Source organism: Microtus pennsylvanicus, chromosome 8 (assembly GCF_037038515.1).
Source record: "Microtus pennsylvanicus isolate mMicPen1 chromosome 8, mMicPen1.hap1, whole genome shotgun sequence".
Lineage (NCBI taxonomy): Eukaryota > Metazoa > Chordata > Mammalia > Rodentia > Cricetidae > Microtus > Microtus pennsylvanicus.
In genome coordinates this window covers 32,529,000-32,553,955 of record NC_134586.1, presented here as the reverse complement: position 1 = coordinate 32,553,955, position 24,956 = coordinate 32,529,000, and the positions used below count along the sequence as shown (strand labels likewise).

Here is a 24,956-nt window from a genome sequence, read left to right as displayed (position 1 = left end):
GTACTGTTTCCCAACCCACCTCCAGTGACATGGTTCATCCAGCAAGGCTGTACCTCCTAAACCTCCCATACAGCACCACCATCTGGGAACCAAGTGTTCAGATGTATGAACCTAGGGGGACATCTCATTTAAACCACCACACAGCCCCTCCTCCAGGATGTTCCCCACGCCTTTAGGGGAGGTGTTAATATAGATGTCCCATTATGGCTGAGCACACAGGTCACTTATTTTCAGCAATTTGATCAGTTTTTGAATCTCTGTAGTGACCTTCCCAGTGCAGAAGCAGGCTCTTCTGAGCACATTTTTATTATTCACACATCCATCCACTGACGGGCATCTAGCTGATTCTCCTTCCTGACTCTTGAATAGGGCAGCAGTGGACATAAACTAGCAAGAATCTCTGCGGTAGGATATGCAGCATTTGGGCATATACCAGGAGTTTTTACTTTTTTGAGAAACCCCCACACTGATTTCCATAGTGGCTGCACTAGTTTGCACCCCCACATTATCACCAACATGTGTCGTCTTTGTTTTCTTGACAATAGCCTTTCTGAATGGGGTAAGGTGGAATGTCAGGGTTTTTTTTTCCCCTCATTTCTCTAATGGCTAGTGATGTTAAACATATTTTTAAAAATGTTTGGTAGCCCTTAGGTTCTTTTAAAAACTCTTTTTTCAGGTCCATAACACTTTTTTTAAAAATTGGGTTGTTTCCATGATGTTAAATATCTTGAGTTCTCTTATATTCTAGACACTAACCCTCTGTCAGACATATAGTTAGCAAAGATTTCTCTCCCATTCCGTGGACTCCCTCTTCACTCCATTGAAGGCATCCCTTGCTAGACAGAAGCTTATCCTGTGAGATCCCATTTGTCAGTTATTTTGTCTACTACGCCTGTCTTGACTCCTTCAGAGTTTCAGAGTTTCTGGGTTATATATTGAGGAGGTTCTTGATCCATTTTAGTTGAGTTTTGTGCAGAGTGAGTGATTTGGATCTGGTTTTATTCTACTACAAGTAGGTGCCCAGGTGCTTTTTCTAGTGGCTTTAAAAAAAAACAGGTAGTTTTAATTGCATGGACTTATGTCTGAATATTCTATTCTATCCCACTGACCTGTGTGTCCTATTCTTGTACCAGTACCATGCTGTTTTTCTTACTATGGCTCTGTAGTATAACTCGACATCAGATATATTGCTTCCTCCAGTATTGTTCCTGTCACTCAGTGTTACTTTGGCAGTTCCAATTTTTTTGTGGGCTTTTTGTGGTTGTTTGTTTGTTTTTGTGTGCGTGCTTTTGTATGAATTTTAAGATTGTTTTTCTATTTCTTATGAAGAAATTTGCTGAGATTTTGATTGGGATTACACTAAACCTGTAGGTTGCCTTTTGCATGGTGGCTATTTTCACAATAGTGATTGTTCGGATCCACGAGTTTGGGAGGTCTTTCCATCTTCTAATCTTCCTTGGTTTCTTTCTTTGGTGTATTAAGTTTTCATTGTAGATGTCGTTCACATCATTGGGTAGGTTTATTCCAAGGTAAAAAAAAAAAAGGCTATTGTGAATGGAATTATTTTCCTGATTTCTTTCTTAGTGTGTTTGCCCTGGTTTAGAGAAAGGCTACTGATTTTTCTGTGTTAATTTTGTATCCTGCTGCTTTGCTGAATGTTTTTTTTAATCAGGTGTAAGAGTTTTCAGATAGAGTCTTCAGTGTGTCTTAATGTATAGAATCATGTCATCTTCAATTATAGATGCTTTAGCTTTCCTCTTTGTATCTTTTTTATTTCCTTCTTTTGTGTTATTATGACTACAGTTTCCAGTACTATACTGAAGGAGAGTAAAGAAGTGAACAACATTGTCTTGTTCCTGATCTTAGCAAAAATGCTGTGTGTTTTTCTCATTTAATATAAGTTGTCATATATGGCCTTGGTTACGTTGAAATATGTCTCTAATATTTCAAATTTTCTTAGGACTTTTAGCTTGAAGAAATATAGGATTTTGTCAAAAAGCTTTTATACAACTTTCCAGATGATCATATGTTGTCTATCCTGGAATCCGTCTAAAATTTATTATATATACATATATAATAAATTATGGTTATGCATATATACATACACATATAAGTGTGTGTGTGTGTGTGTGTGTGTGTGTGTGTGTGTGTGTGTGTGTGTGTGTATCCACTCCTGCATCTCTGGAATAAAGTCAACTTGATCATGGTGAATGATCTTTTTCGTGTATTCTAGTTCACAAATATTTTGTTGGGTATTTTTTCATCTGTGTTCACCAGGGAAATTGGTCTATAATTTTCTTTCTATTGTTATATCTTTATCTGATTTTGGTATCCAAGTGATACTAGCTCTGTAAACCAAGCTTGGTAGTATTCTTTTTCTTATTTTATGGAGTTGTTTGAGAAGCGTTGCTGTTGTCTTCTTTGAGGGTCTGGTAAAATACACCAGTGAATCTATCTGGGCTTCTTTTAGTTACGAGGTTTTCAACTACTGCTTCAATTTCACTGTTTATTACCAACTCGTTTAACTCATCTATTTCATCTCGGCTTAATTTTCCAGGTCATATTTATTTAGAAATTAATGCATTTCTTTCAGATTTTCCAGTGTAGTGAATATTTTTAAAGTAAGAAAATGATTTTCTGAATTTCATTAGTATCTGCCATATTGACTCACTTTTCATATCTAATTTTATTCGAGTCTCCGTTCGCTTGGCTTTTTGGCTAAAGTTGTGTCAATTTTGTTTATCTTTTCAAAGAATCAGCTCTGTTTCACTGATTTTTGTAATTTTGTTTGTTTCCATTTCATTAATTTCTGTCTTGATGTTTAAAATTTCTTCCTGTAGACTAACTTGGGGTTTGGTGGGTTTGTTTGTTTGGTTTTTTTTTTTTAAGACTCTAAGGGACATATCACTAAGCTTTTTATTTGAGAGCTCTCTGATTTCCTGATGAAGGCCTTTAGCTCTCTCAGCCTCCTTCTTAGGACTGCTTTGTGTCATTGTGTCCCATAGGTTTTGCTGTGTTGTGTTTTCATTTTCATCTGATTTTAGGATTTCAGGCTTTTTCTCCTTGATTTCAAGAACCTGTTCATCTTTGAACAGTGTGTACTTTAATCTCCATGAGTCTGTTGGGAGAGCTGGGGCACAGGCTCTCCTAATAGCCTCAGCTATTAGAAATCTAAGCCTTAGTTTTGGTTCACTAAAATGGGACAGAGCTAAACAGATAGTCCTCAGAAAAACCACAGCCTTCTGCTAGCTCAGCAGGCACCCCATGGCCTCTTCTGTTGGCTCAGCAGGCTCCAAAAACCCCTTTGCTGGCTCAGCAGGCACCCCCCCCCCAGTCTCCTAATAACTAAAGATAACTTTCCCTACCCTGCTTTCTGGAAGATCCTTAACCACTAGGACCTTCCACCAATCAGCCCCCATTCTAATCTTTCCTCCACCATTCAACCCCAGATTAATCCCTTTCTGAAATTCCCCTAACTCCGCTTAAAAGGAGCTTGCGACTTACATTGGGGTCAGCAAGTGCCGCCCCAATGTTGGAATTAATAAAGCGCTCTTGTGTTGCACACGTGGGTGTTGGTCTTCTTTTGGGGGTCTCTCTCAGACCCTAACATCTGTGTTCTGGGGTCTCTCTCAGACCCTAACATCTGTGTTCTGGTGTTTCTCTCAGACCCTAACATTGTGTTCTGGGGTTTCTCTCAGACCCTAACATCTGTGTTCTGGGGTCTCTCTCAGACCCTACCATTGTGTTTTAGGGTCTCTCTCAGACCCTAACATCTGTGTTCTGGGGTTTCTCTCAGACCCTAACATCTGTGTTCTGGGCTTTCTCTCAGACCTTAACATCTGTGTTCTGGGGTTTCTTTTGCTGTTGATTTGCAGTCTTATTCCATTATGATCAAAGAGATACAACGAATTTAAATTTTCCTACATTTGTTGGTATGTTTTGTGTCTTAATGTGTGATCTGTTTTAGAGAAAGTTCTATGGGCTACTAAGAAAAAAAATGTACACATTCTGTACTGCATGGATAGAACGTTCAATCCACTTGATCTGTGACATCAATTTGTGTATCACTCTGCTTTTTATTGGGGAGAGCTGTGGATTTCTGGAAGTGGGGAATTGAAGTTACCTACTTGTAGTAATAGGAGCGGCAGGGCTGCGTCCCCAGCACCCCGGCCACCTGGCTAGCTTATGCCCTGAAATAACAACACACAAATTGTATTCTTTTAAACACTGCTTGGCCCATTAACTCTAGCCTTTACAGGCTAATTCTCATATTCCGATCAACCCATCTCTAATAATCTGTGTAGCATCAGTCTTACCGGGAAAGATTCTAGCCTACGTCCATCCTGGGTCTGAGCTTCATGCGTCTGCCTCAGAGAGCAGAGCTATCGCGTCTGCCTGGGAGAGGGGAGCATGGCGTCTCCGAGCTCACTTCCTCTTCCTCCCAGCATTCTCTTCTGTTTACCCCACCCACCTATGTTCTAACCTATCAGGGCAAGCAGTTTCTTTATTTAATTAACCAATGACCTTCCTCCATCACCTACTCCTATTATACTGGGGTCCTCTTCCATTTGGTTCTGCAAAGCTGAAAATGGAAGCTCAAACTGAGCACCAAAGACAGACATTCACACAAAGACCCAAGAGTGGAGGAACAGAGCCCAGCTCTGAGATACCTTCTCCATTCCAGTCTGTGGGTCACAGACAGAGCAGCAAAATCAGAAGGGAGTGTTCAGCTGGCTTTCAGGAGTCCATCTTTCCTCATGTATGGTCCTTCCTGGATGCAAGGATACTGATTCTATGTGAATTGTGGGATCCTGGTGGTTATGCCATTTAGCACAGAAATGAAATGATAATGAATGTGGAGGTCTGCTGGAGGTGTCCGGGAAGCCTGCATGCTTTCAGCTGACACCACACAGAACTTCCAGGTAGTGGGGGTACTATACCAGGTAAAAACAGAGATAAAACAAACACAATTATAGAAATATTGACATTATTGATATTTGTGCTATGTGTGGGACTGTAAGTTTGTGTGCACATGCATGTCTGTATGTGAGTGTGTGTGTATGTGTGTGTGCATGTGTGTATGTGAATGTGTGAATACATGTGTATGTGTGTGTAGGCTAGAGGACAAGCCCAGGTATTGTTTCTTATGTACCATCTACCTTGCATTAAACACTTAACTATTGCTGTGATAAAACACCATGACCAAGGCAACTTATGGAAGAAAGAGTTTATCTTATGGTTCCAGGGTGTTAGAGTTCATAACAGTGGGGCAAAGGTCATAGGCAGGCATGCCAACTGGAGCAGATTCTGAGAGCTCACATCTTGAACCTCAAAGTACAGACAGCACCTGAAATGGCACAGGATGCTACATCTCAAAGTCTATACCCAATGACATACTTCCTCTAGCAACGTCATACTCCCCAGACCTCCCCAAATGGTACCACCAGCTGGGGACCAAGGTTCAAATGCCAGAGCCTTTGTGGGTATTTCTCATTCAAACTGCTGTTGCCTGCTATTAGCCTGAAACTTGGTTGGCCAGTAAGCCTCAAGGATCCAACTGTCTACCTCCCTAGTTTTGGATTACAAACATAAACCATCACACCTAACTTAAAAACAAAAATCTTTGGGCTTTGAATGAAATCCTAAGTTTTGGAATGTTTTACTTTAAGAACTTTCTTGAGGCATAAGATATAACTATCCACCATTGCAAGTGTGAACTCTGAGATTTTTAATAACTACTGATGTGTAATCATCAACACAGCTTTAGAGGGGGGCTGATGGACGAGTGGGTTAGAGAACTGACTGTTCTTACAGATTCCCAGGTAACCATCTAACTCTCCAGAAGAGCTGATGTCCTCTTCTGACTTCCAGGGGCTTCTGCACATGGGTAATACATGTATACATACACACACACACACACACACACACACACACACACAGAGAGAGAGAGAGAGAGAGAGAGAGAGAGAGAGAGAGAGAGAGAGAGAGCAAGAGAGAGCAAGAGATTTAAAATAAACTAAAGACCACAAACTGTAAACTTGTAAATTAGTCGCTCACTTTTAGGATTTTTCCCTATGAATTGGTTGTCTTTCATAACTGGATTCTTTCTTTTAAATGGAGTTAAGTCTTAGGTAGGAAAGCACCTTTGGTTCCTTTCTCCCTAAGTTGGCTATAGAAACTAATGAGGGTGCCAGTGGCAAAGAAAGAAAAACTGTCTCAACAACAACAAATACGACAAAACCCAAAAAAGACCACCTAACAACAAAAAAAAACCAACCTTACCATCTCACCATGTGGACCTGAGGCCAGCGCCCGACTGTCCCAGGCAGAAACAGCTGAGTGTGCAGTGTGAGCATGTCCGTGGACACTCACCCCTGCATGAGGAATGGTGGCACTTATGCTCCCAAACCATGGTTTTCTGGAAGAAGCAGCAAGCTCCAGCAGGGTCTCAGCTGCTGTGTTCACACTGACTGCTCTCTCTATCTCAGCTGTGGAGGTGTAGGGCAGCTACGTGCTTTTTCCAGTTTCCTCTGTGTTGCCTCCGGTCCTTGTTAGAATACCCCCTTCCCCGGACTGATAGTCTCTCATAGTAAACTCAGAGTAGGGCTGGTCAGAGCATCACTTTGAGTGTTCTGTCACAGTACCTGGTCGTTAGCCAGCCCAGCATATAAAGTCCAGCTCCACAAGGATGCCATAGTTAGTCTCTGATGGAATTTAAAGACCTCACAGAAGCAGGGAAGGTTCTGATGGTAGGTGAGCACTTCCTTAACTTCTCTTCCCTTTTCCACTCATCCCTCCTTCCCCCTCCTCTCCTGCCTCACCTCCTTTTCCTCCCTCCATCCTTTCCGCATTAGCTTTCCCGAGCAAGGGATCACACAGGTTTTCTGGTTCTCTACCACTCCCCTGTGCTCGGAGACTGTGCGGGCTCTCTCATTCTGTCTTCCCTGCCACAGTCTGCCTCTCTGCAGGCTATTTTTAGATGCATGCTTGGTCTTGAGATCAACTCAAGTCAGTACTTAGCTGAAGGGAAGTGGCACATAATTGAGCAAGTCTAACAGAAAATGGCTGGACACTGACTTAGCTGACAAGAAATGACACATGCATGGTTGAACAATTCTAATGGAAAATGGCCTTGGTAAGTGGCTGATGAGAAATGACACATTGTGAAGAAGGCGTTCCTGGGAGTCCCCACGTGGATCAGCGTGTTCATCCACCAGGTGCTGTTTCAACTTTTCCATTGGTCCTCATCCTGAAGTTGACTGGGTCTGGGCATGTGTTTAATTAGGATGGACGTCACATACTATGATAAGTTCTTCCTTTTAAAGGAAAAGTTCAGTTGCCTTTTTCTCAGTATATTCTGAAGGTTGTACAGCCATCATGTTGATTCCACCTTGCTTTTATCTGTCTCCCTGCAAGCCCTGTTCCCCTCAATAATCCCTCCCAACCCACTGTCTCCCTGACGCTGCCAAGCATTTGTCTAATTCCAGTCCCTCCAGATTTTCCTGGTTTGGGCAGTTCATGTAAGTGTATCCTTTGTGGATGGCCTTTTAGACTCAACACAGTATTTTCCAGGCTTGTTCACACCATAGCATCTCAGTACCTTCCTCCCTTCAGGGTTGAGTGATGTCCCATTGGCCAGATCCAGTACCCTTGCTTTCCTGTTCATCAGTTGATGGGCACAGGGATTGTGTCCACCTTGGGTTTCTGGGAATGTTGGTGTGAACACAGATTTCCACTTCCCTCGAGTATATATGTAGGAGCTAATTGTTGGCACTGACAGCTGTGCCACTTTGACCCTCATTAGCAGTGGGGGAAGCTTCCAGTTCTCATCCTACCACCACGTGGCACTGATGTCTGGTTTCAAATATATTTTTATTCTTTGAGAATTTCATACATAGTATTTTTAGTCATATTTATCCCCAGTATTCTCCCCAATACCTCCCAGATCTACCTCCAACTTTGTGTCTTTTTTTTTTTCAATAAGCCATTGAGTCTAATTTGAACTGCCCATATATTTCTAGGTATGAGGTTATCTCCAGAACATAACTGACTTGCCAGAGGCTACACCCTTAAAACACATTGACACCCTCTCCCAAAAGCCATGACTGTCTTCTATAAGTCCTCAGTTAGGGGTGGGGACTCCTGAGCCCCTCCCACTATGCTCTTAATGTTGACTGGTTTGATCTTGTGCAAGCAAAGACAGGTGCTGCAAGGCCTGTCATGTCTGGAAGACACTATTTCATTCTAGTCTTCCCTTTTAATTTTCTTATCGTCACCTATTAGGTGTGGAGTGGTGTCCTGTAGGTGCAAGGTGGTGTCCATCTTCCTGAGGTTGTAAAGTGCTCCTCCCTAGTGACCCATGATGTTGAATGTCTTTCTGTAACCACTTTTATTCCCGTAGCTCAGCCCTTTGCCCATATGTCAATGTGTTTGTGTTTTGTACCGAAGGGTTGTAAGGATAATTTGTGGGTTCTGGGTACCAAGTGCCATATACAGTGTGCTGATGTTTTCTGTTCTCTGACTTCCTTGCACCCTCCTGTTGTCTTTAGAAACAAGGGCTCTAAGGTTTGATGAAGTAAAAATGCATCTTTTTCTACAGTTGCCTGTGTTGTCCGTTGAAGTAAGAAACTTGTCAAATCCGGGATCAGGGGGGTTTTTTATAATTTCATCTAAGAGCATGCTACAGTTTGAATACAGTCTGAGACTGTTTCCAAGGGGTCCATGTGTAGAGCACTTGATCCTCAAAGTAACCATATTAAGAGGTAAGCCTGGTGATGAGGTCACTGGGGGTCCCTCTGACAGGACTAGGCTGTGCTTGTGAGATTCTGGTCAGTTATTAAGAAATGGTTGTTGAAGCTAGACCGGTGTCTCAGTTCTTAATAGCACTTACTGCTCTTGCAGGGGACCCTCTTTCATGGTGCATGTCAACTCATGTAGGCAAACTCAAACAAACAAGTGTGTGTGTTAAAGAAGAAACAGTTATTATAAAATGGCAACCCCTTCTCTTGAATAACTGTCTGGCTTCCCGTGTCTCATAGTAATGGACTTACTATGGCATTTCCATGCACATAGATGATGCATTTTGATCATACATACTCGCCCTACTACCCTTCTTAGAGAACTGGGCCCTTGAGTAAGAGTGCAGCCACTCACACCAGCAGATTCTCTGCTCTGTGACTTATTCTTTCAGTGTTTGCTGTTGCTATTTCAGTGACTTTTTTTTAACTATTTGTCTTGGATTTTGTTAAGTTGGATTTTGTTAGGTTGCAATCTCATCCTGTGTGGCACTGGAGTTTCTGCTCAGTTAGTTTTGTGGTCATGAGTAAACGGAGATTTCCTTAAATGACCCTCTTAGGCCCTGCCAAGGGGCTCTTTGCATGCTGGGACATGCCTCCATGAGCAGGCAGGCAATTAATAATCCTGCCCTGCCTTTTATCCCCTGCTGGCATGATGCTCAGGTCGGCCGCACCGAGCACTCGGGCCTTCTCAGACCTCTGCTGAGCCCACAGATGGTTTGGGGCATGCACCTAGCATGGTGCCCATGCATGCTCTTCAGCATTGCCAAGAGGATACTGAGCTCATCAGAGCTGTTGGGACATTGATGGGCTCCTTTGTGCTCAGACTGCTAACCTGCCTACCACCTCAAGAGCTGATGGTTTGAAACAAACTAGTGTGTAGGCATTGGCCCCAGGAAAGGCTTTTAAAGTAGCTCAGTTCTGAGTCAGGTCAGATAGGGACCACTTAAGAGCAGGATCTTCCAGGAGTTCTGAAGATGATAGCTCTCTGAGAATACTGCCTCCTCCTAGAAGCATTCTTCATGTACAAATGTCATTGGTTTTCAAGGGTTCTATGGGATTTGAGGTGGGCAAGGATTGGCAACAGGGAAATTTAAAAATAAATAAATAAACAAACAAATAAAGCCAACAACAAGAAAAACTCATTGCTTTTTTTTTCCAGGTCTCTGTTTTTCTTGACTAAACAGTCCCCAGGTCTGTCGCTGCCCTTTGTACTAATGACTAAGGATATTCTCAGGGCTTTCACTCTGCTGCTTTGGGGGATACTTTCTGTGTCACCATCATGCATTTCCTGTTTCTGTAAACCTAAATTGGGGACAGTCGTATATTTTGGGAACAAATGCCTAGCACTCCTTGCTCAGTATCTGCCCGAAATCCCTGTTTTAGTAACAGAAAACAGGCTCAGGGTAGCTGTAGGATGGGAAATGTTTCCTGTGTTTTTTCCTGTGTCTTGGGGTCACTCCCAGGTGCACACCAACTCCCCACACTGAATATATTTCCTTCTCAATTGATTTCCATAGAAGTTTTGCTGTTTTGCGTGATCCTTGCAGAATGGCTCTTTGATTCTCTTTGGTACAGCTGTATGATGCACCAGCTGTTGATTCAAACATCGTCTGGCCGTCTCTTCCATGGTCAGTCATCTGAGTTTTAAAGGCAACTGAGTTTTGAATGTGAAACTTCTTAAGTCCTCTAGTTAGCCCTGTTGCCCGATTTTCATGTGGACTAGAGAGAAATGGCCACTCTACAGTGACTTGAGCTTCACCTGGGCTGCAGTCTTAACATACTGGCGGTGGCCCAGGGAGTGCTCTGATTTGGAACATTCTCTGTGTACCTTGAACTCGGATCTGTTCTACTTTCTAGGTCTGGCTTCATGAGTAAATATTGCCTGTGTGCAACAGAACACGCAGACATGTTTCTTTCTGTCCATCCAAAGTGCTTTCTCACCTGTTACCTGTTTCAAATGGAGACAGAACAAAGTTGCCGCCTTGGGGTGATACTTGGAAATGCCAAATATCATGAGGCAGAGCACTTCCTACAGATCCATCTGACTGGTCAGTGCATGGTGACGGGTGTTATCAGAACACCAAGGGAGGGAGAGACAGCTAGCACAGGCTTCGTGCAGGAGTTGATACTTGAGCCGAGCTTCAGTGGAAGAATGTGAATTGATCTGGTCTGGTGGAAAGCAGATAACTTTCTGAGGCAGGAACAAGTGTGAAGACAAAGACCTGGAACTTTCCCTGAGGTGATCAGCCTGGGAGAATGGCATTGGGTGGAGTCTTGTGCCAGCTGCTGAAGTCAGGTGTTTGTTATAGTTTTGGAGGTTCTGGAGAACCTCATGCTGGGCAAGTACCTTCACCCCTACTCACTGAAATCAGGGTTTGTCTGTTACTATCCTAATAAAGTAATTTCAATGTTATGAGAGAAACCTTAGAACAACAGGAGAAAGTAAATGAGAAATGTCCTTGTCCTACTAACAATGCCCCCAGCTCCAGAACGGAGAGCTCCCCTGTGCAGTGACTCTGTCTGCAGAAGTCCTAAGACACTTCTGGCTTGCCTTGCTGTGGAGTAAGGCCTCAACAGACAGAACCAGCTGGGTGACTGTTCCAAAAGGAACGTGCGGTCTCTTAGAATGTGACGACTTTTTTTCTAGAGCAGTTTTAGATTTGTAGCCAAATTAAGAGGAGAATCCAGAGCTATCCTGTTTAAACCCACATGACTACAGTCTCCCATATTGCAGCCCACTCTCCACAGTGTGATCACCACAGCCAATGGCCCCACATCACTGCTCCTTATTTAAATTCCCTAGTTTACATCAAGGTCACTCTTAGCATTAGACATTTTATGTGTTTGGGCAAATATATAATATATGAAGGTACAATGCCAAGCAGCACCACCACTGCCCTGACCTTTGCAAATATCTTCTTTTAACTTTTGTACATAGTATAGTCTATATGTACATAGTAAGTATAGTTGAACACATCCACTTCAAAACCCCCTCCCCCAGCGATCTTTTTTAGGCTCCATAGTTCTGCCTTTTCTAGAACATCACAATGTGGACATAACACATACCCCTTGCTTTACATCTGCTCTGTGAATCTTGAGAGCTTGGTGGCTCATTTTCTTTTAATACTGAGTATTATTCCACATCTGGATGCATGGTTGTTTGCCCCACTGTTTGGGGGCCATTCATCTAGTGAAGAACAGTGTGCATGGTAACGGATAGTTTCTGTTCACATCTGTGTGCAAACTTCAGTGTGGATGTTTCTGCTGGGTCAGGTGGAAGAGTCACCTTAGTTTTGGTTTGAGGTTCTATTTGTTCGTTTGTTTGTTTTGAATAGCCTTAGTTTTATAAGAAACCACCAATCTCTTCCAAAGGCCTGTACTGCTTGGGTCTCTGCCAGCAGTGAGTAACATTTCTGCCACTCCAAATCCTCCCCAGCATTTGTAGTGTTCTGGATTTGGCCGGATAGGTATGTAGCAGTGGCCCGCTCCTGTTGTAGTTTGCATGCCTCTGGCGACAGATGGCGTGAAGACTCTGTCATGTGTATCTTCTTCAGTTAGGTGCGTGTTGGGGTCTTTGGCCCATTTCCAGGCTGTATGACTTGTAAATCTTATATGTGGGTTTGAAGCATTCTTATTTATTTATTTTTGTTGGAGAGCAGTCCTTTCTCAGATGTCTTTGACATTTTCTTCCAGTCAGTAGCATGTTTTCTCATTCTCTTGATGATATCTGTTCTCTCTTGGAGCTGAAAATTTTAACTTTAACACACTGAGCTCTTTAGTTCCTCCTCTCACAGACCATATCTTTGGTGCCCATGCTGGCTTTTCCCACATTACCTCTGCGAGGTTGGTAGGTTTGCTTACTACACCCCGCCTGAGACTCAGTTTGACTTGGTGTGCAAAATGGAGGGGCTGTGTCCACATGTCCAGCTGTCCCAGTGTCATTTGTTGACAGGCCTGCGTCACCGTATTGCCTTTACCCCTTTACAAACATGAGTACATTTTTATTGCTGTTTCTGAGCCCTCTGTCATGTCCCACTGGTCCGTTGGTCTATTCTTTGGTCACCCCTACTGTCTCTAGGACTGTAGCTCTATCTTGGGGTATGTCGGGAATCCCCCCAACATGGTTCTTCTCCTTCCAAGCAGTTGGCTCTTCTGGCTCCTTCTGCTTCCCTGTAAAGACCTGAGACTCTTAGCATTTCCACCTGCAAGAATAAACTCCTGGAGTTTTGGTTGGGATTCTATCAGTTCTGTAGATCATGTTGGAAAAACCAGAAATTTGGCACAGCCATCTGCCCATTAGTTAGCGCTTCCTTCTTTCTCGTCAGAGCTACCTGAGATGCCGGTAGGGTTGTGCACATCTGTAATACCAGAACTGAGAAGACTGAGGCAGGAGCATCATGACTTCCAGGTTAGCCTGGGCATGAAGCCAAGTAGTATCTGTTTAAAAAGAAGGAACAGAAGAAGCAGGGAAGGAGTGGGGAGGAACACTGGTAGATTGTTCACAGAAATTCTATATTAAATTGAAGAAATTCTGTTTCTCATTTAGTTTTTGTCACAAATGGGTTTTTAATTTTGCCAAATATTTTATACACTTACTGATATGATTGTGTACTTTTCTTTTTTAGCCTGTTGTTGCAACAGCGTACATTAAATACTTGGTGTTAAACCAGCCTTAGAATTGACTTTATTTATGTATTGAAATGGGTCTCACTGTGTAGCCCTTGCCCTTAGAGAGTCTGGAACTCTCTAAGACCAGGCTGGCTTCAAGCATGAAATATTACTCTTCTCCCTCCCAAGTTCTGGGGTTACAGGCATGTGACACCACACCTGGCTAGTGTGATTTATTTTTAAATGTTTGACAGTTCTGGGCCTGGTGCCTTGCAGGAGGAACATCTTAATTATTAACTTTTTTTTTAATAGAAAGAAGGCGGGCCAGGATTTTTATTTCTTTTAAGTCAGTGGTTCTCAACCTTCCCAATCGTGAGACCCTTTTGTTACGATAAAGCACGGGATTGGATATTGTTGGGTGGGTCCAACCCAGTGTGGGTAAGGTAAGGGACAAACAGGCCAGGCAGACAGAGCTTATGTGGGGAGTTTTATTAAGAAAAAAAGAATGGAAAAGGGGTGTGGAGAAAGAGGGGAGACTGGCCTCTGGGGACAGGAGCAGTGGAAGAGAAGAGAGAGAGAGACAAAGAGACAGGCAGGGAGAAAGAGAAAGGGAGAGAAGAGGCACAAAGACCTGCCTGACTCTTCCAGAGGAGTGGTGGGAAACAGAGCAGGAATGGATGGAAGTTGTCTCTTAAAGGGGGGCATAGCACATGCGCACAAACTACATAGTGAAGCACAGACTCCATAGTGATGTAGCAGCCATAGGACCCTGGGCTGGCCAGGGTACTGCCTGAGTGCATCCCAGGTGATGGGGGCAGGCCAGCATAATGCCTGAATCCTAACATTCCCACCTTTTGCTTGTTTTAAAAAGGTGAGAGAATTAAAGGGGATAGCAGATGGGACAGATGGGGGCACTGAGTTCTCAAGACTACCTTCTGCTGATTTGTGGGCATTGAAACCTATGGAGAACCTGGGAAAGCTGGGGTGCTGGCCATGTCCTGGGGTAGTTGGTTGTTTTACTGCTGTCCAGGCTATGTAGACCCAATATCTCTTGAACCTGGCAAGATGTTGGCAGAGGACAAGGTTAAGTTTAGGGGGAAAGATGTTTCATTAGGTCCTGGTAATTGAGGGAGGGGATGTCAAGATCAGGGAGCATGGTGTCAGGCAGGCGGACTGGAAGGCATGGTGATGGAGGAGTAGCTGAGAGCTCACATCTGATCAGCAAGTAGCAGGTAAAGAGAACAAACCTGTTCCTGGCATGGGCTTTTGAAACCTCTGAGCCCATCTCAGTGACACACTTCTCCGGCAAGACCACATACACCTACTCCAGCAAGGCCACACCTCCTAATTCTGCCCAAACAGCTCTACTAACTGGGGACCTAGCATTCAAGCACATGAGCCTGTGGGCATCATTCTCATTGAAACCACTACACTCCCCTAGAACTTACTATACCTTACTGCTAATGCAGGGCTGCTGCTAAGCAGCATTGTACCAGTACCAGTCAGGCGGGAAGGGCACCGATGCTACCACAGTGTCCTGATTCCTCCTCCCTGTCGCCATGTCACCGCTGCCACTCATCTCAGTTACACACAAACAGATGTAGGCATCCACGATCACAAACGCTGTTACTCTGAACAGATTGTTAAGCTAATTAAGAATCAAAAAAAAAATAGGGCAGGGCAGCGGCTCAGTGGATAAAAGCATTAGCCAGGCAAGCCTGCCAACCTGGCTTCAATCTCTGTACCCACAATGCCGGTTAAGAGCATGTACTGCTCTCCAGGGGACCTAAGCTGTGTACCCAGCACCCATGGCAGAGACTCACAAGCACCTCTAAGTCCCGCTTGGGGGATCTGACGCCCTCTTCTGACCTCCATAGACACCTGAACTGTGCGGTGCATACCCGCACAGACACATACTCATAATTTAAATAAAAGGCTCTTTCTGTGTTCATATTGTTTTCCGTCTCCAGTCTCATGGTGCAGACTCTAGTTGCTTTAGCTTCCAGCCTGCTAATCCCCTCCTGCTACCATGTCTGTTTCAGCTGTTTGCTCTGGCCAAACTGTTTTTGCCTTTAGTCAGTCGTATATTTTCATAGATAGAAATGATGCCCATGAAGAAAATTCTATAAATGGGCCTTACTGGTGCAGGGGCAGACAGGATGAGGGGACAGGGGCCCCCTCTAGTCTCTGGACCTCAGGACTGTGAACTTACTGTCTCATTCCCTCCCCCACATGGGCCTGTGGGCAGGGCAGGTGGGTATTTCCCTTTGCCGGATCAGCTAGCCCCTGACAAACCCGCAACAGGTTGGGTCTGCTCTCTGCCTTGCCTGTGTTAAGAGAAGCTTCCACTGCTTCTGGAAGCAATGGGGGTTTTTCCTCTGAAACTCACTCTAAGACCCTAGTGGAGCTCTGGGCTGTGAAACTCAAAAAAGCCTGAGGACTTCATCCTCCTCCAGGATGTTTTCCTCTTGAGGCCCCCTCTATTTGTTGCTATGCAGGTTTCCTGCTTGGTGCCAGTTCCCTCAGGCTGTCTGCTTTCTTACAAGTCCTGTCTAGCCTGTCTACCACTTCCATGTGGGAAACAGTTTTTTGACCTGTGACCTCAACTAAGTATTAGGGAAATGGGTGTTCATGTATAGATTTGAATCATCATGCAAGGAAGGATAATGCCAAAACAAAAACCCCTTTCAACAAGAGGTTTGTAGAAACTGCACATTGGCATCCCAGTGAAAATATACAAGCCTGTTTCTGAGCTGGGGTATGTGTTTTGTGCTGCCCTTGTTTAAGAATGATAGACAAGCCTGGCGGTGGTGGCGCACGCCTTTAATCCCAGCACTTGGGAGGCAGAGGCAGGCGGATCTCTGTGAGTTCGAGACCAGCCTGGTCTACAAGAGCTAGTTCCAGAACAGGCTCCAAAACCACAGAGAAACCCTGTCTCGAAAAAAACCAAAAAAAAAAAAAAAAGAATGATAGACAAGGGGCTGGTGAGATGGCTCAATGGCTAACAGAGTGTACCTCTTATTGAGTCCCCGGATGGGTTCCCAGAACCCACACCAGGATGCTCACAACCACCTGTAGCTCTAGTTTCAGGGACCCAATGTCCTGGCTTCCGTGGGCTTCTGCCTCCTCTGGTGCACATAAACTCACGCAGGCACACACACATGGAATGAATGAAAGGAACTGGAAGGGAAGAAAAGGAAGAAAGAAAAATAGATAAACTGCTGAATCCATTTTGCTTCTCATGAGATGAAAACTATTACATTGGATCATCACGATGGCTGAGTTGGAAATTGGTGCTTGCTGCCACGCCTGATGACCAGAGCTCGGTCTCTGGGCCCCACATAGTGGAAAGAGAAAACTGACTTCCACAGGTTGTTTTCTGTGTCCTGGCATACACACATGCGTACAGCATACATGCTAACTAAACAAGTAATGTATTAAAAATACTTTTTAAAGGGAAAACTATTGTATTATACTATCAGGGGATCAGAGTCCTGTGAAAGCCTTCTGCAGAGCTGCCCAGAATGGGAAGTCTTTGGTGGGCTTCAGTGCCTAGCTGAAGTCTGTGCCATTTGATGCAGCAGAGAGTCCGAGTCAGCACAGTCCCAGCTGGAGATGTGCTTCTCCTGGCATTGTCTCTTAGACGTTCTGCCATCTTAGTCCAGAGGTGTGTTGTCGTATATATCATAAATAACAAAAACCTAGCTGTGCAAAAATGGTTATGCCAAAACTCAGCTCAGGAAAGGACACGCCTCATTAGACAAGAGCTAACGCTGGGCAGAGTGAAGGTGTTTGCTGCCGAGCCTGGCTCCCTGGGTTCAGTCCCCAGTCCTCACGATAGCAGAGAGCTGACTCTGTAGTTGTCCTGACCTTCACATGAGCACCTTTTCTGCAGCCCGGGAGAGGTGAGCAGAAGGGGCGGGCACACCACTGCTTCACTTAGGAAAATCATCCGGAACCTGAACTTGTAACTTCCCTGAATGTAAGGGACTTGTTGTTCAGAAACCCTTGTTGGCCTAAGGGCCATTCTGTGTCACCCGTAGACTGACAGGTTACTGCTAGATGCATTTTAACTGTAGCTTCCTCTCCTCCCTCCCTTCCTCCTCCTCATTATTTCTGTGGTTTTAGACACATCCATCCTCTGAGAAGATTAGTTGTTTCCAGGAGGAGAAATGCCTGATACCTTTCACAAGCTGCTTGTGTTCAGCAGGTTAGCTCACAGCCCTGGAGGTCCGTGCGTGAGTCCACACACCCCAAGAGGATTAAGTTTTCCCACATAGTTTCCAGTCTTAGCATTAAACTTCTGTCTACCCTAGTTATATGCTGCCTGTCCTTCATTCTGTCCCTGCTGTTCCTCCTCTGCTCCCAGGCTACACAGTCATCTGCAGAAACAAGGGCTTAAAGTCCTAGAGTTCAACTAAGATCCAACAACAACAAAAAAATCCACTCCCTAAATAAGTTATCATTAAAAAGACCTTTCTTACCACTTGGAAGTCTGTCATGTAATTTGCGTGCCCGTTCTTCTGAGACACCATTCTCATTGGTGAGGAGTCTCACTCTTAAGGGTAAGGGAATCCTGTCTTTATTAAAGGCCTTTTATTTTGTTGCTGTTGTTGTTGTTTACTTATTTTGGTTTTTCAAGACGGGGTTTCTCTTTGTAGACCTGGCTATTCTGGAATTCGCTCTGTAGACCAGGCTGACCTCAAACTCATAGATCTGCCTGCCTCTGCCTCCAGGGTGCTGGGATTAAAGGTGTGTGCCACCACCACCTGGTGCACCTGTGTTTATTTTTAATTTAAAAATTAACATAATTTCTTTATTGACTCTTTGGGAATTTCACTTCATGCACCCCAGTTCCACTTATGCCCCTGACCCCGCACATCCTTCCTTCCCCACTGCAGCGGCACCACAACAAAAATCAAAATCAAAACAAAACAAGCAAACAAAAAGGAAACGAGAAGAAAAAGAAAAAGAAAACCTGCGCTCCTGCCTCTCTAAACTTCTTCCTTTGTCCTGGTGGCAGTGGGAGCCAGGCTGTGTCACACGGTAGATCGTTTTTGTCCAGTCAGCCTTATGTAGTACCCTAGTGGACAGCCACAGGACGCGGTGTGAACACTTCTTCCTGGGACATCGTACCAGCGCTCAGCTGGTCTGGAGATTTTCATATGCAGAACACCGAAACTGTAGGAGGAGTACATGGTTCTGAATTCATTTTCCCTTCTTTTTCTATTTCCCCCATCTTTTAAACACAGTCTACGTACTCAGTCTGCATATTTTCTTAAAAATATATTGCTGTCTTGGAAATCAATTTTTACCAGCCATTCAGAGCTGTGTGGGTTTTTTTTTAATGAGTTACAGGATATATGACTGCTTGTAAATGTAGCATAATATGGCCACATGGTCCCCAATCAGATATCTGTTTTCACGGTTTTCTGCTGCAGTGGTTCAGTGAATAGTCTTACGTCTGTGTTCGTGCTGCAAACAACTGCATAGAAACCTTCACACGTGAAATTGCTAATTGTGGTGTTGATGTTTTTCCAAAAGGAGAATTTTTTAAATTTCTATTTCTTAAGTTACTGCTTCTCGGGTATCTGTTCACGTGTCCTCTGATGCCTGGATGTGCCCGATGTCTGTTGTCTTTTTCACACTCTTCTCCGCGTCTCTTCCGGGTTCTAGGGTCTAAAGACCTTGCAGCTCACTGCCTGCCCTTCAGTGGGCAGCTCCTGTGATCACTGATCCATGGGTGTGACAGTCACATGTTTTGCTCTGAGCGTTCTTGTTCTCTTGTCAAGGCGACTGGCCTTTGATCTTCTTCCTTCCAAGTGGAGGTAACGTACTTATGGGAGTCCTGTCCGCATCCTAACTGCTCAGATGGACCCTCACAACGTGTACTTTTGTACCCAGACCCCGATATTAATACACTGAGTACCCCTCTTCTCACCACAGTCTCTCCATCAGTTCACCTCTCTCTTAAATCCTAATATCCTGGATTAATTTTACCTGTTTTTAACTTTGTATAAAGGTTATGCAGGGCATACGGATTCTTTCTTCTCTGTAATGTGTTTGACGAATGTAATTATAATTTCCATTATTGATATGTAGCATTCCATTCCTGAATATACTTAATTCATTTTTTCATCTACTATTAATGGTTACTTAAGTGATTTCTAGTTTGGTTACTGTGAGTAGTGCAGCTATGAACAATTTTGTTTGTGTCTTATGCTCCTGCGTGCACATCTTTGTTTATGTACCCAAGGGTTACTGGGTCATGGGGCATATATGTACTAAACTTGTCCTTTTACTCTCTTTTGATTTATATTCTTTGTGTCTTTCACATGATGCATCTTGATCCCATTCATCTCCTCATCTCTTCATACCCACTCTCTGCCTTTGTAACCCTCCCCCAAAATAAAAATAAAATTTAAGAGAAAAGAAAAAGAAAAATCTTGTCATGGAAGCTGTAGTTTGACACAGTGAGTCACACAGTAAACCCTTTTATCCATTCATCTTTGCTCGCAAGAGTTCATTGCAAAAAGTCATTGGTTTGTTTCGAGGCGCCTGGTTTCTACTACACCATCTACTACTGGGCCGTCGCTGGGACTGCTCTTGGATATCCTGTTGTTGCCCTGTGGTAGAGATCCTGCAACTTTGGATCTGCAGGACTGGCCCCTTCACATGCCTCCAGCAGTTCATAGATGGGTTGGATGTTGGGGTGGGCCAACTGATAGCCCTGGGCCTTGGTAGTTGCAAGGTTGGTCAGCCTGCCAGCTCGCTCTCCTGGTCCCTACCACCAGGGTGAGCTCTCCACTGTTGCCCCAGCAGACCAGTTCTCCTGCTTTCATGCCCTCAGGGCCAGATCTCCCACACAAACACCGCCAGGGCCAGGCGAGGTGCAGGGGCCACTAGCACTAAACTCCAAGTTTCCCACATCCTTGCTAACACTGCTGTGTCCTGACTTTTATAACCCTTTGGTGGGCTCAGGGCATATTTCAGTCGGTTCGATTTCTCTGGTCACTTGTGGTGATGGTCCTCATTTGTGATGCTCCTGCTGACAGTGACTTTCCCATTTCTAACAGTTATGTTTTTAAAATGGTTTTTGGCTGGAATGTCAGATTTCTAACACACCATTTTGTTCTGCCTGTTCCCTTGATCACTTACCATTTTTCCTCGACTCTTCCCTCTATATCTATTTTGTAACAATGAATCTTGGGCCCAGTAGCTTGAGTCCTGTAGAACATTCAATGAACGTTCATGAAACTCACTTTGTTGGGAGAAGTTGACGTCTACACGGACGATGATGTGGCTCTCCCAAGCAGAGGCGAGAATAAATACTCTGTCCTTCTATACTCTTTCTTAAGGATTGTTTGAAAAGACAGAGAATGTGTCTGTGTGTCTGTGTCTGTGTCTTTTTCTCTGTTTGTTTGCCTGGGCAGCTGTCTGTCTGTTCATGAGTGCAGAGGCATCAGATTGCCTGAAGCTGGAGAACAGATAGTTTTGAGCCACCTGGTGGGTGCTGAGAGCTGAACCCAGGTCCTCTGGAAGAGCAGTCAGTCTCTTAACCCCTCGGCCATCTCTCTAGCTGTTCTTACTTTTTGCCTGTCAGCTAGCATTTTTACCCATATTTATTTTCTTTGTAAAAACTTTTATCACATTTATTTATTTACTTATACTTGTATGTGCTGTGTCCATGCCATGGGGTGCATATGGGGTCTGAGGAAAACTTGTAGGAGTCTCTTTCTTCCTTCCACCCTACGGGCCCTCCCTGAGGATTGAACTTGGTCATGAAGCATGGTGACAGCCACCTTTGCCTGCCGAGCCACCTCCCTGTCTTAAACAAGTGATTGTTAGAAATAAGACCCTCTTAATGTATGTTTAAAACTACGGCTCCCTTTCTAAGTGTGCCAATGTTTTTGCAGGTTCTTGATCAATACGAGCAGGAAGGATTTGCCTTCCTAGCGAAGGTGTTTAACTCCTCACATTCCTTCTTAGAAGACTTGACTGGTCTTACTCTGCTCCACCAAGAGACCCAAGCTGCTGAGGTAAGAACACAACATTTCCATCTTAAGGACTGAGGTTTGCAACCTGCCTGACTCTTGCCACTATGAAAGAGGATAGAGTGGTTGATGTTAGCATTTTTTTCTGAAAGTAGCACCTTGGTTATCAGTGGCACACGCTGGTGCTACAGTGTCTGCTCTGTAGCTGCCGAACGCACGAAGTCAAGGCAGAACAAATACAAGTCTCTGACTTCTGAGCATCATTTGTTTTTGGAAGGTGTACTTTGAGCACAGCTGTTGGAGAACAGTCTTGAAGGTCTCTGTCAAACATAAGTCTGTGAGGACCTTGGACTCTGGCTGTCATCAGAGAAAACATGGCCTGCTTGTGGTTGACAGTCTTAGGTACCAGCACTGACCTATTGTGAATGGCCCTGCCTGGCTTTGGAATTGTGCAGGTCCCCGCTCTAGAGGAGGGACTGACAGAGGTGGCAGTGAAACCCACAGTTCCTCCAAATGGATGGCTGAGAATGAGGGCAGCATCTCACCTAGGGAATGGCTTTGGCCTGAAGAGGTCACAGCACTTCCCTGACTATGCAGGGGAGCCCTTGCCATTCCATTTTCTGCAGACCTGGCTCAGGGCTACAGAGCTGTGAGTCCTGGTCATTGATAAACACCCCAGGGATTGTATCCACACGCCACTGAGGAGGTCCCAAGTAGTCAGGGCATGGCCAACCTGGACCAGTCCTGGCCAGCCAGTGGAATAAGGGCTACCGTTTGGAGGAGTGGGATGAGTTCTGAGTAGAAGAAACCATTGGAAAAAACAGAATACAGTGTGTGGGCTCCGTGAGCAGGCTGGGGTGAGATTGACAGGCACACCCAGGAAACAAGGCAGTCTGCCCCTAGTGCTTGGCTCAGAGCTGAAAGCAAATTTTCTCCTGTTCAGATGCTGGAGTGTTAAGCAGATGTGGTCCTTTACTGGTGTCTGATACTTAGAAGCTGGAGAGTCCCTCCTCTTCCGGAAGTGAATAGCATCTCTGGAGGATTCCGAGAGATGAAACTGTCCCCTAGAACTAAGACTGGGGTCCCAGGCAGGTTTCAGAAGGCTTTGCCGATGGTTGCTTCTGTGGCCTGGAACCTGCAGGTCTTGGCAGCTCTGACTTTACTGATGAGATGGCGAGAGGGCTTTGCCAGCCAACTGAATTAACTTCTTGAGCTACTCAGAAGAGCTGTAGCAGAGATTTCCTTGTATCTCACTCTAGAGCTAGACCAAATGCCAGGGTAATTGACTCAACCTTGATCACATCCGGTTAGTCTGCATTTTACTGACTCAGTTGGTCATAGCCTTCTCTAAGGCCCAGAGGAAAAGAAGTTCCTGCCAGCCATGGTGGCAATAGGCTGTGGGCAGGAAAGACAGAACTTTGTCTGTGAACCTGAGTGAGTTTTTAGAAGTTCCCTTCACCAAGTTAGAAATACCCCATAACATTTTAGGTGAGCAATATTAAGCCAGTTGGCTTATGAGCCAGATATAGCTTGCAGCTGTGGCATTTTGGAGCTTGCCCTGTACGAAATTTTGAAGAAAGCCAGAATTTTAAAATCACAACTTTTGCATAGAAGTCTCAATTTCCTCATTTCCAACATCTTTAAAAAATCAGATCTGGCATCTGCAGGCACGTGCTCCTTGACTAGAGGGAGCCAAACAGCACATTTGGTATAGAAATGACGCATCAGATGCAGGCTTTGAAGGCATAAAATGTGGAATGGCTGAGGGTGCAGCTCAGCGGTGCAGGGCTTCCTGGCACGTGTAAGGCCTCGGGTCCAATGCCAGCACCACATTAGGAATGTCTATAGAAACACAGTTGTCATGCCTGTCACGTGGCTCCGTTCCCTTTCCTGGAGACAGACAGATGCTATTTCTTCATCCTTCAACCATGTTCTGGGTTAATTTCATGCTCTGGTTGACAGCCTTTCTGGGACCTTGAGTCTGTAACCCTTGGCTTACCAAAGCTCTAAATAGAAAGAAGCTTTAAGAAAAGGGCAAAATATAGCGCTCACCAGGGAACCTGATAGCAGTAAGAGTCACTGTGTCACCTGAAAAGAGCATGTGCAGGAGAATAAATACAGATGTCGGAGAGTAGCTGGGGATACAGCTCACTGGTAGACCACTTTCCTAACCTGTGGAAGTCCAAGCTTCAGTGCCCCAGGGTAAGAAAGAAGATCAGGAGTTCAAAGTCACCCTCAGCTGTGTAATGAGTTCAAGACCAATCTGGGCTGCATGAAGCCGTATCTCAAATGCAAACAAAAACAAAAGCATCTGCTATATAAATACAGTGTTTTTATTTTTAGACTTATTTCTGGTGAATTTATAGACGCTCAATATGAAAATATGAATTTCTATATTTTAATGCACCCTAATGAAGATCATAATTCCCATTTCAATGAACTTTTTCATGAACTTGGTGTTTCAAAAGACCATTAAAGAAATATGCATTGTTTTATTACATATGTTGTTTATAAAAAATTTAAAATTTTTTGTGATGCTGGAGCTCAGGACCATGTGCATTTGTGATTGTGTGTATGTGTGTGATGAGTGAATGTATAAGTGTGTGTATATGTGTATAGGTGTGTGTATGTGTAACTTTTTAAAAATTACTGAACTTTTTCTGAAGGTCTGACACCGGGCACCATGGTGGTTACTGGGTCGGGGTAATGAGACAGTAGCACTCATGGGCTCGTGTCACTGTGAAAAGTGAAGGTGTCAGCAGTGAGCTGAGGTGCTGTCAAAAATGTTTAGCTTCTACGTAGGCAGTTAGTCCTGAGCCTCAAAGTCAGGATGTAGGAAAGCCTTTTGGGGAGACAGCCACCATTCCCTTTAGTTTGAAGGATGAGAAGCTGTCTTTATAAACAGAAGTTGCTTTTGGTCGTTGAAAGACTGGAAGGGAAGGATGCAGCGCCCCTGGCCTTCCTGACTTTCAGAGCACGTGACAGCCACAAAACCCATCCCCTCTTCAAGTGTATAATTCTGTAGTTTTTAGCTTTCCCTGAGTGGTGTTATCATTGCCTCCCATTTGCATATTTTCATCACTCCCAGAGCTAAACATGCCCATCATGGAGCCACTCCCCTTTCCCTGCCCTTCCAGCACTCTTCTCTGGAAAGTTCTGTGTTCATTTTATCACCTGTGTCTCCATTCAGTACTGCTCCTTAAAGAAGGAAGAGTGCCCAGCTGAACCTGCTGGAGGCCACGTGTCCCCTTGTTCTCACAGAAAGGCCACAGTGATAAAGATACAGCCAAGCAGGGCCCTCTGAATTCAGCGAGACTGACCATGGCAACCCTAGCTTTGCTGCCCACCACCCTTCCTTCCACTGTGTTGTCTTCTTCCTGATGAACTAAAGTGAGTTCATCAAGGTCACTGGTGCCTGACCTGCTATGGAGAGCAACAGGCAGTGGAGGGGGAGGAGTTAAGAAGCATGGTTGCAGATGGAGCTTGGGGCCCACCCTAGAAAGATGCCTTGGTGGTAGCAGTATGAGGGAGAGTGGCTGGATGTCATTAGAGATGG

At 44.5% G+C, this 24,956-nt stretch overlaps 1 protein-coding gene across 5 annotated transcripts in view; it reads left to right on the top strand.

Moving 5' to 3' along the window:
- Nucleotides 1–24,956, top strand: part of Atg7 (autophagy related 7) — a 215,459-nt gene that overhangs the window by 100,610 nt on the left and 89,893 nt on the right. For all 5 annotated transcript variants that reach the window (XM_075983126.1, XM_075983124.1, XM_075983122.1 and 2 more), the window contains one exon: nt 21,323–21,445. In XM_075983126.1, the coding sequence (XP_075839241.1) occupies nt 21,323–21,445 (123 nt within the window). The remainder of the gene's footprint in view (nt 1–21,322; nt 21,446–24,956) is intronic.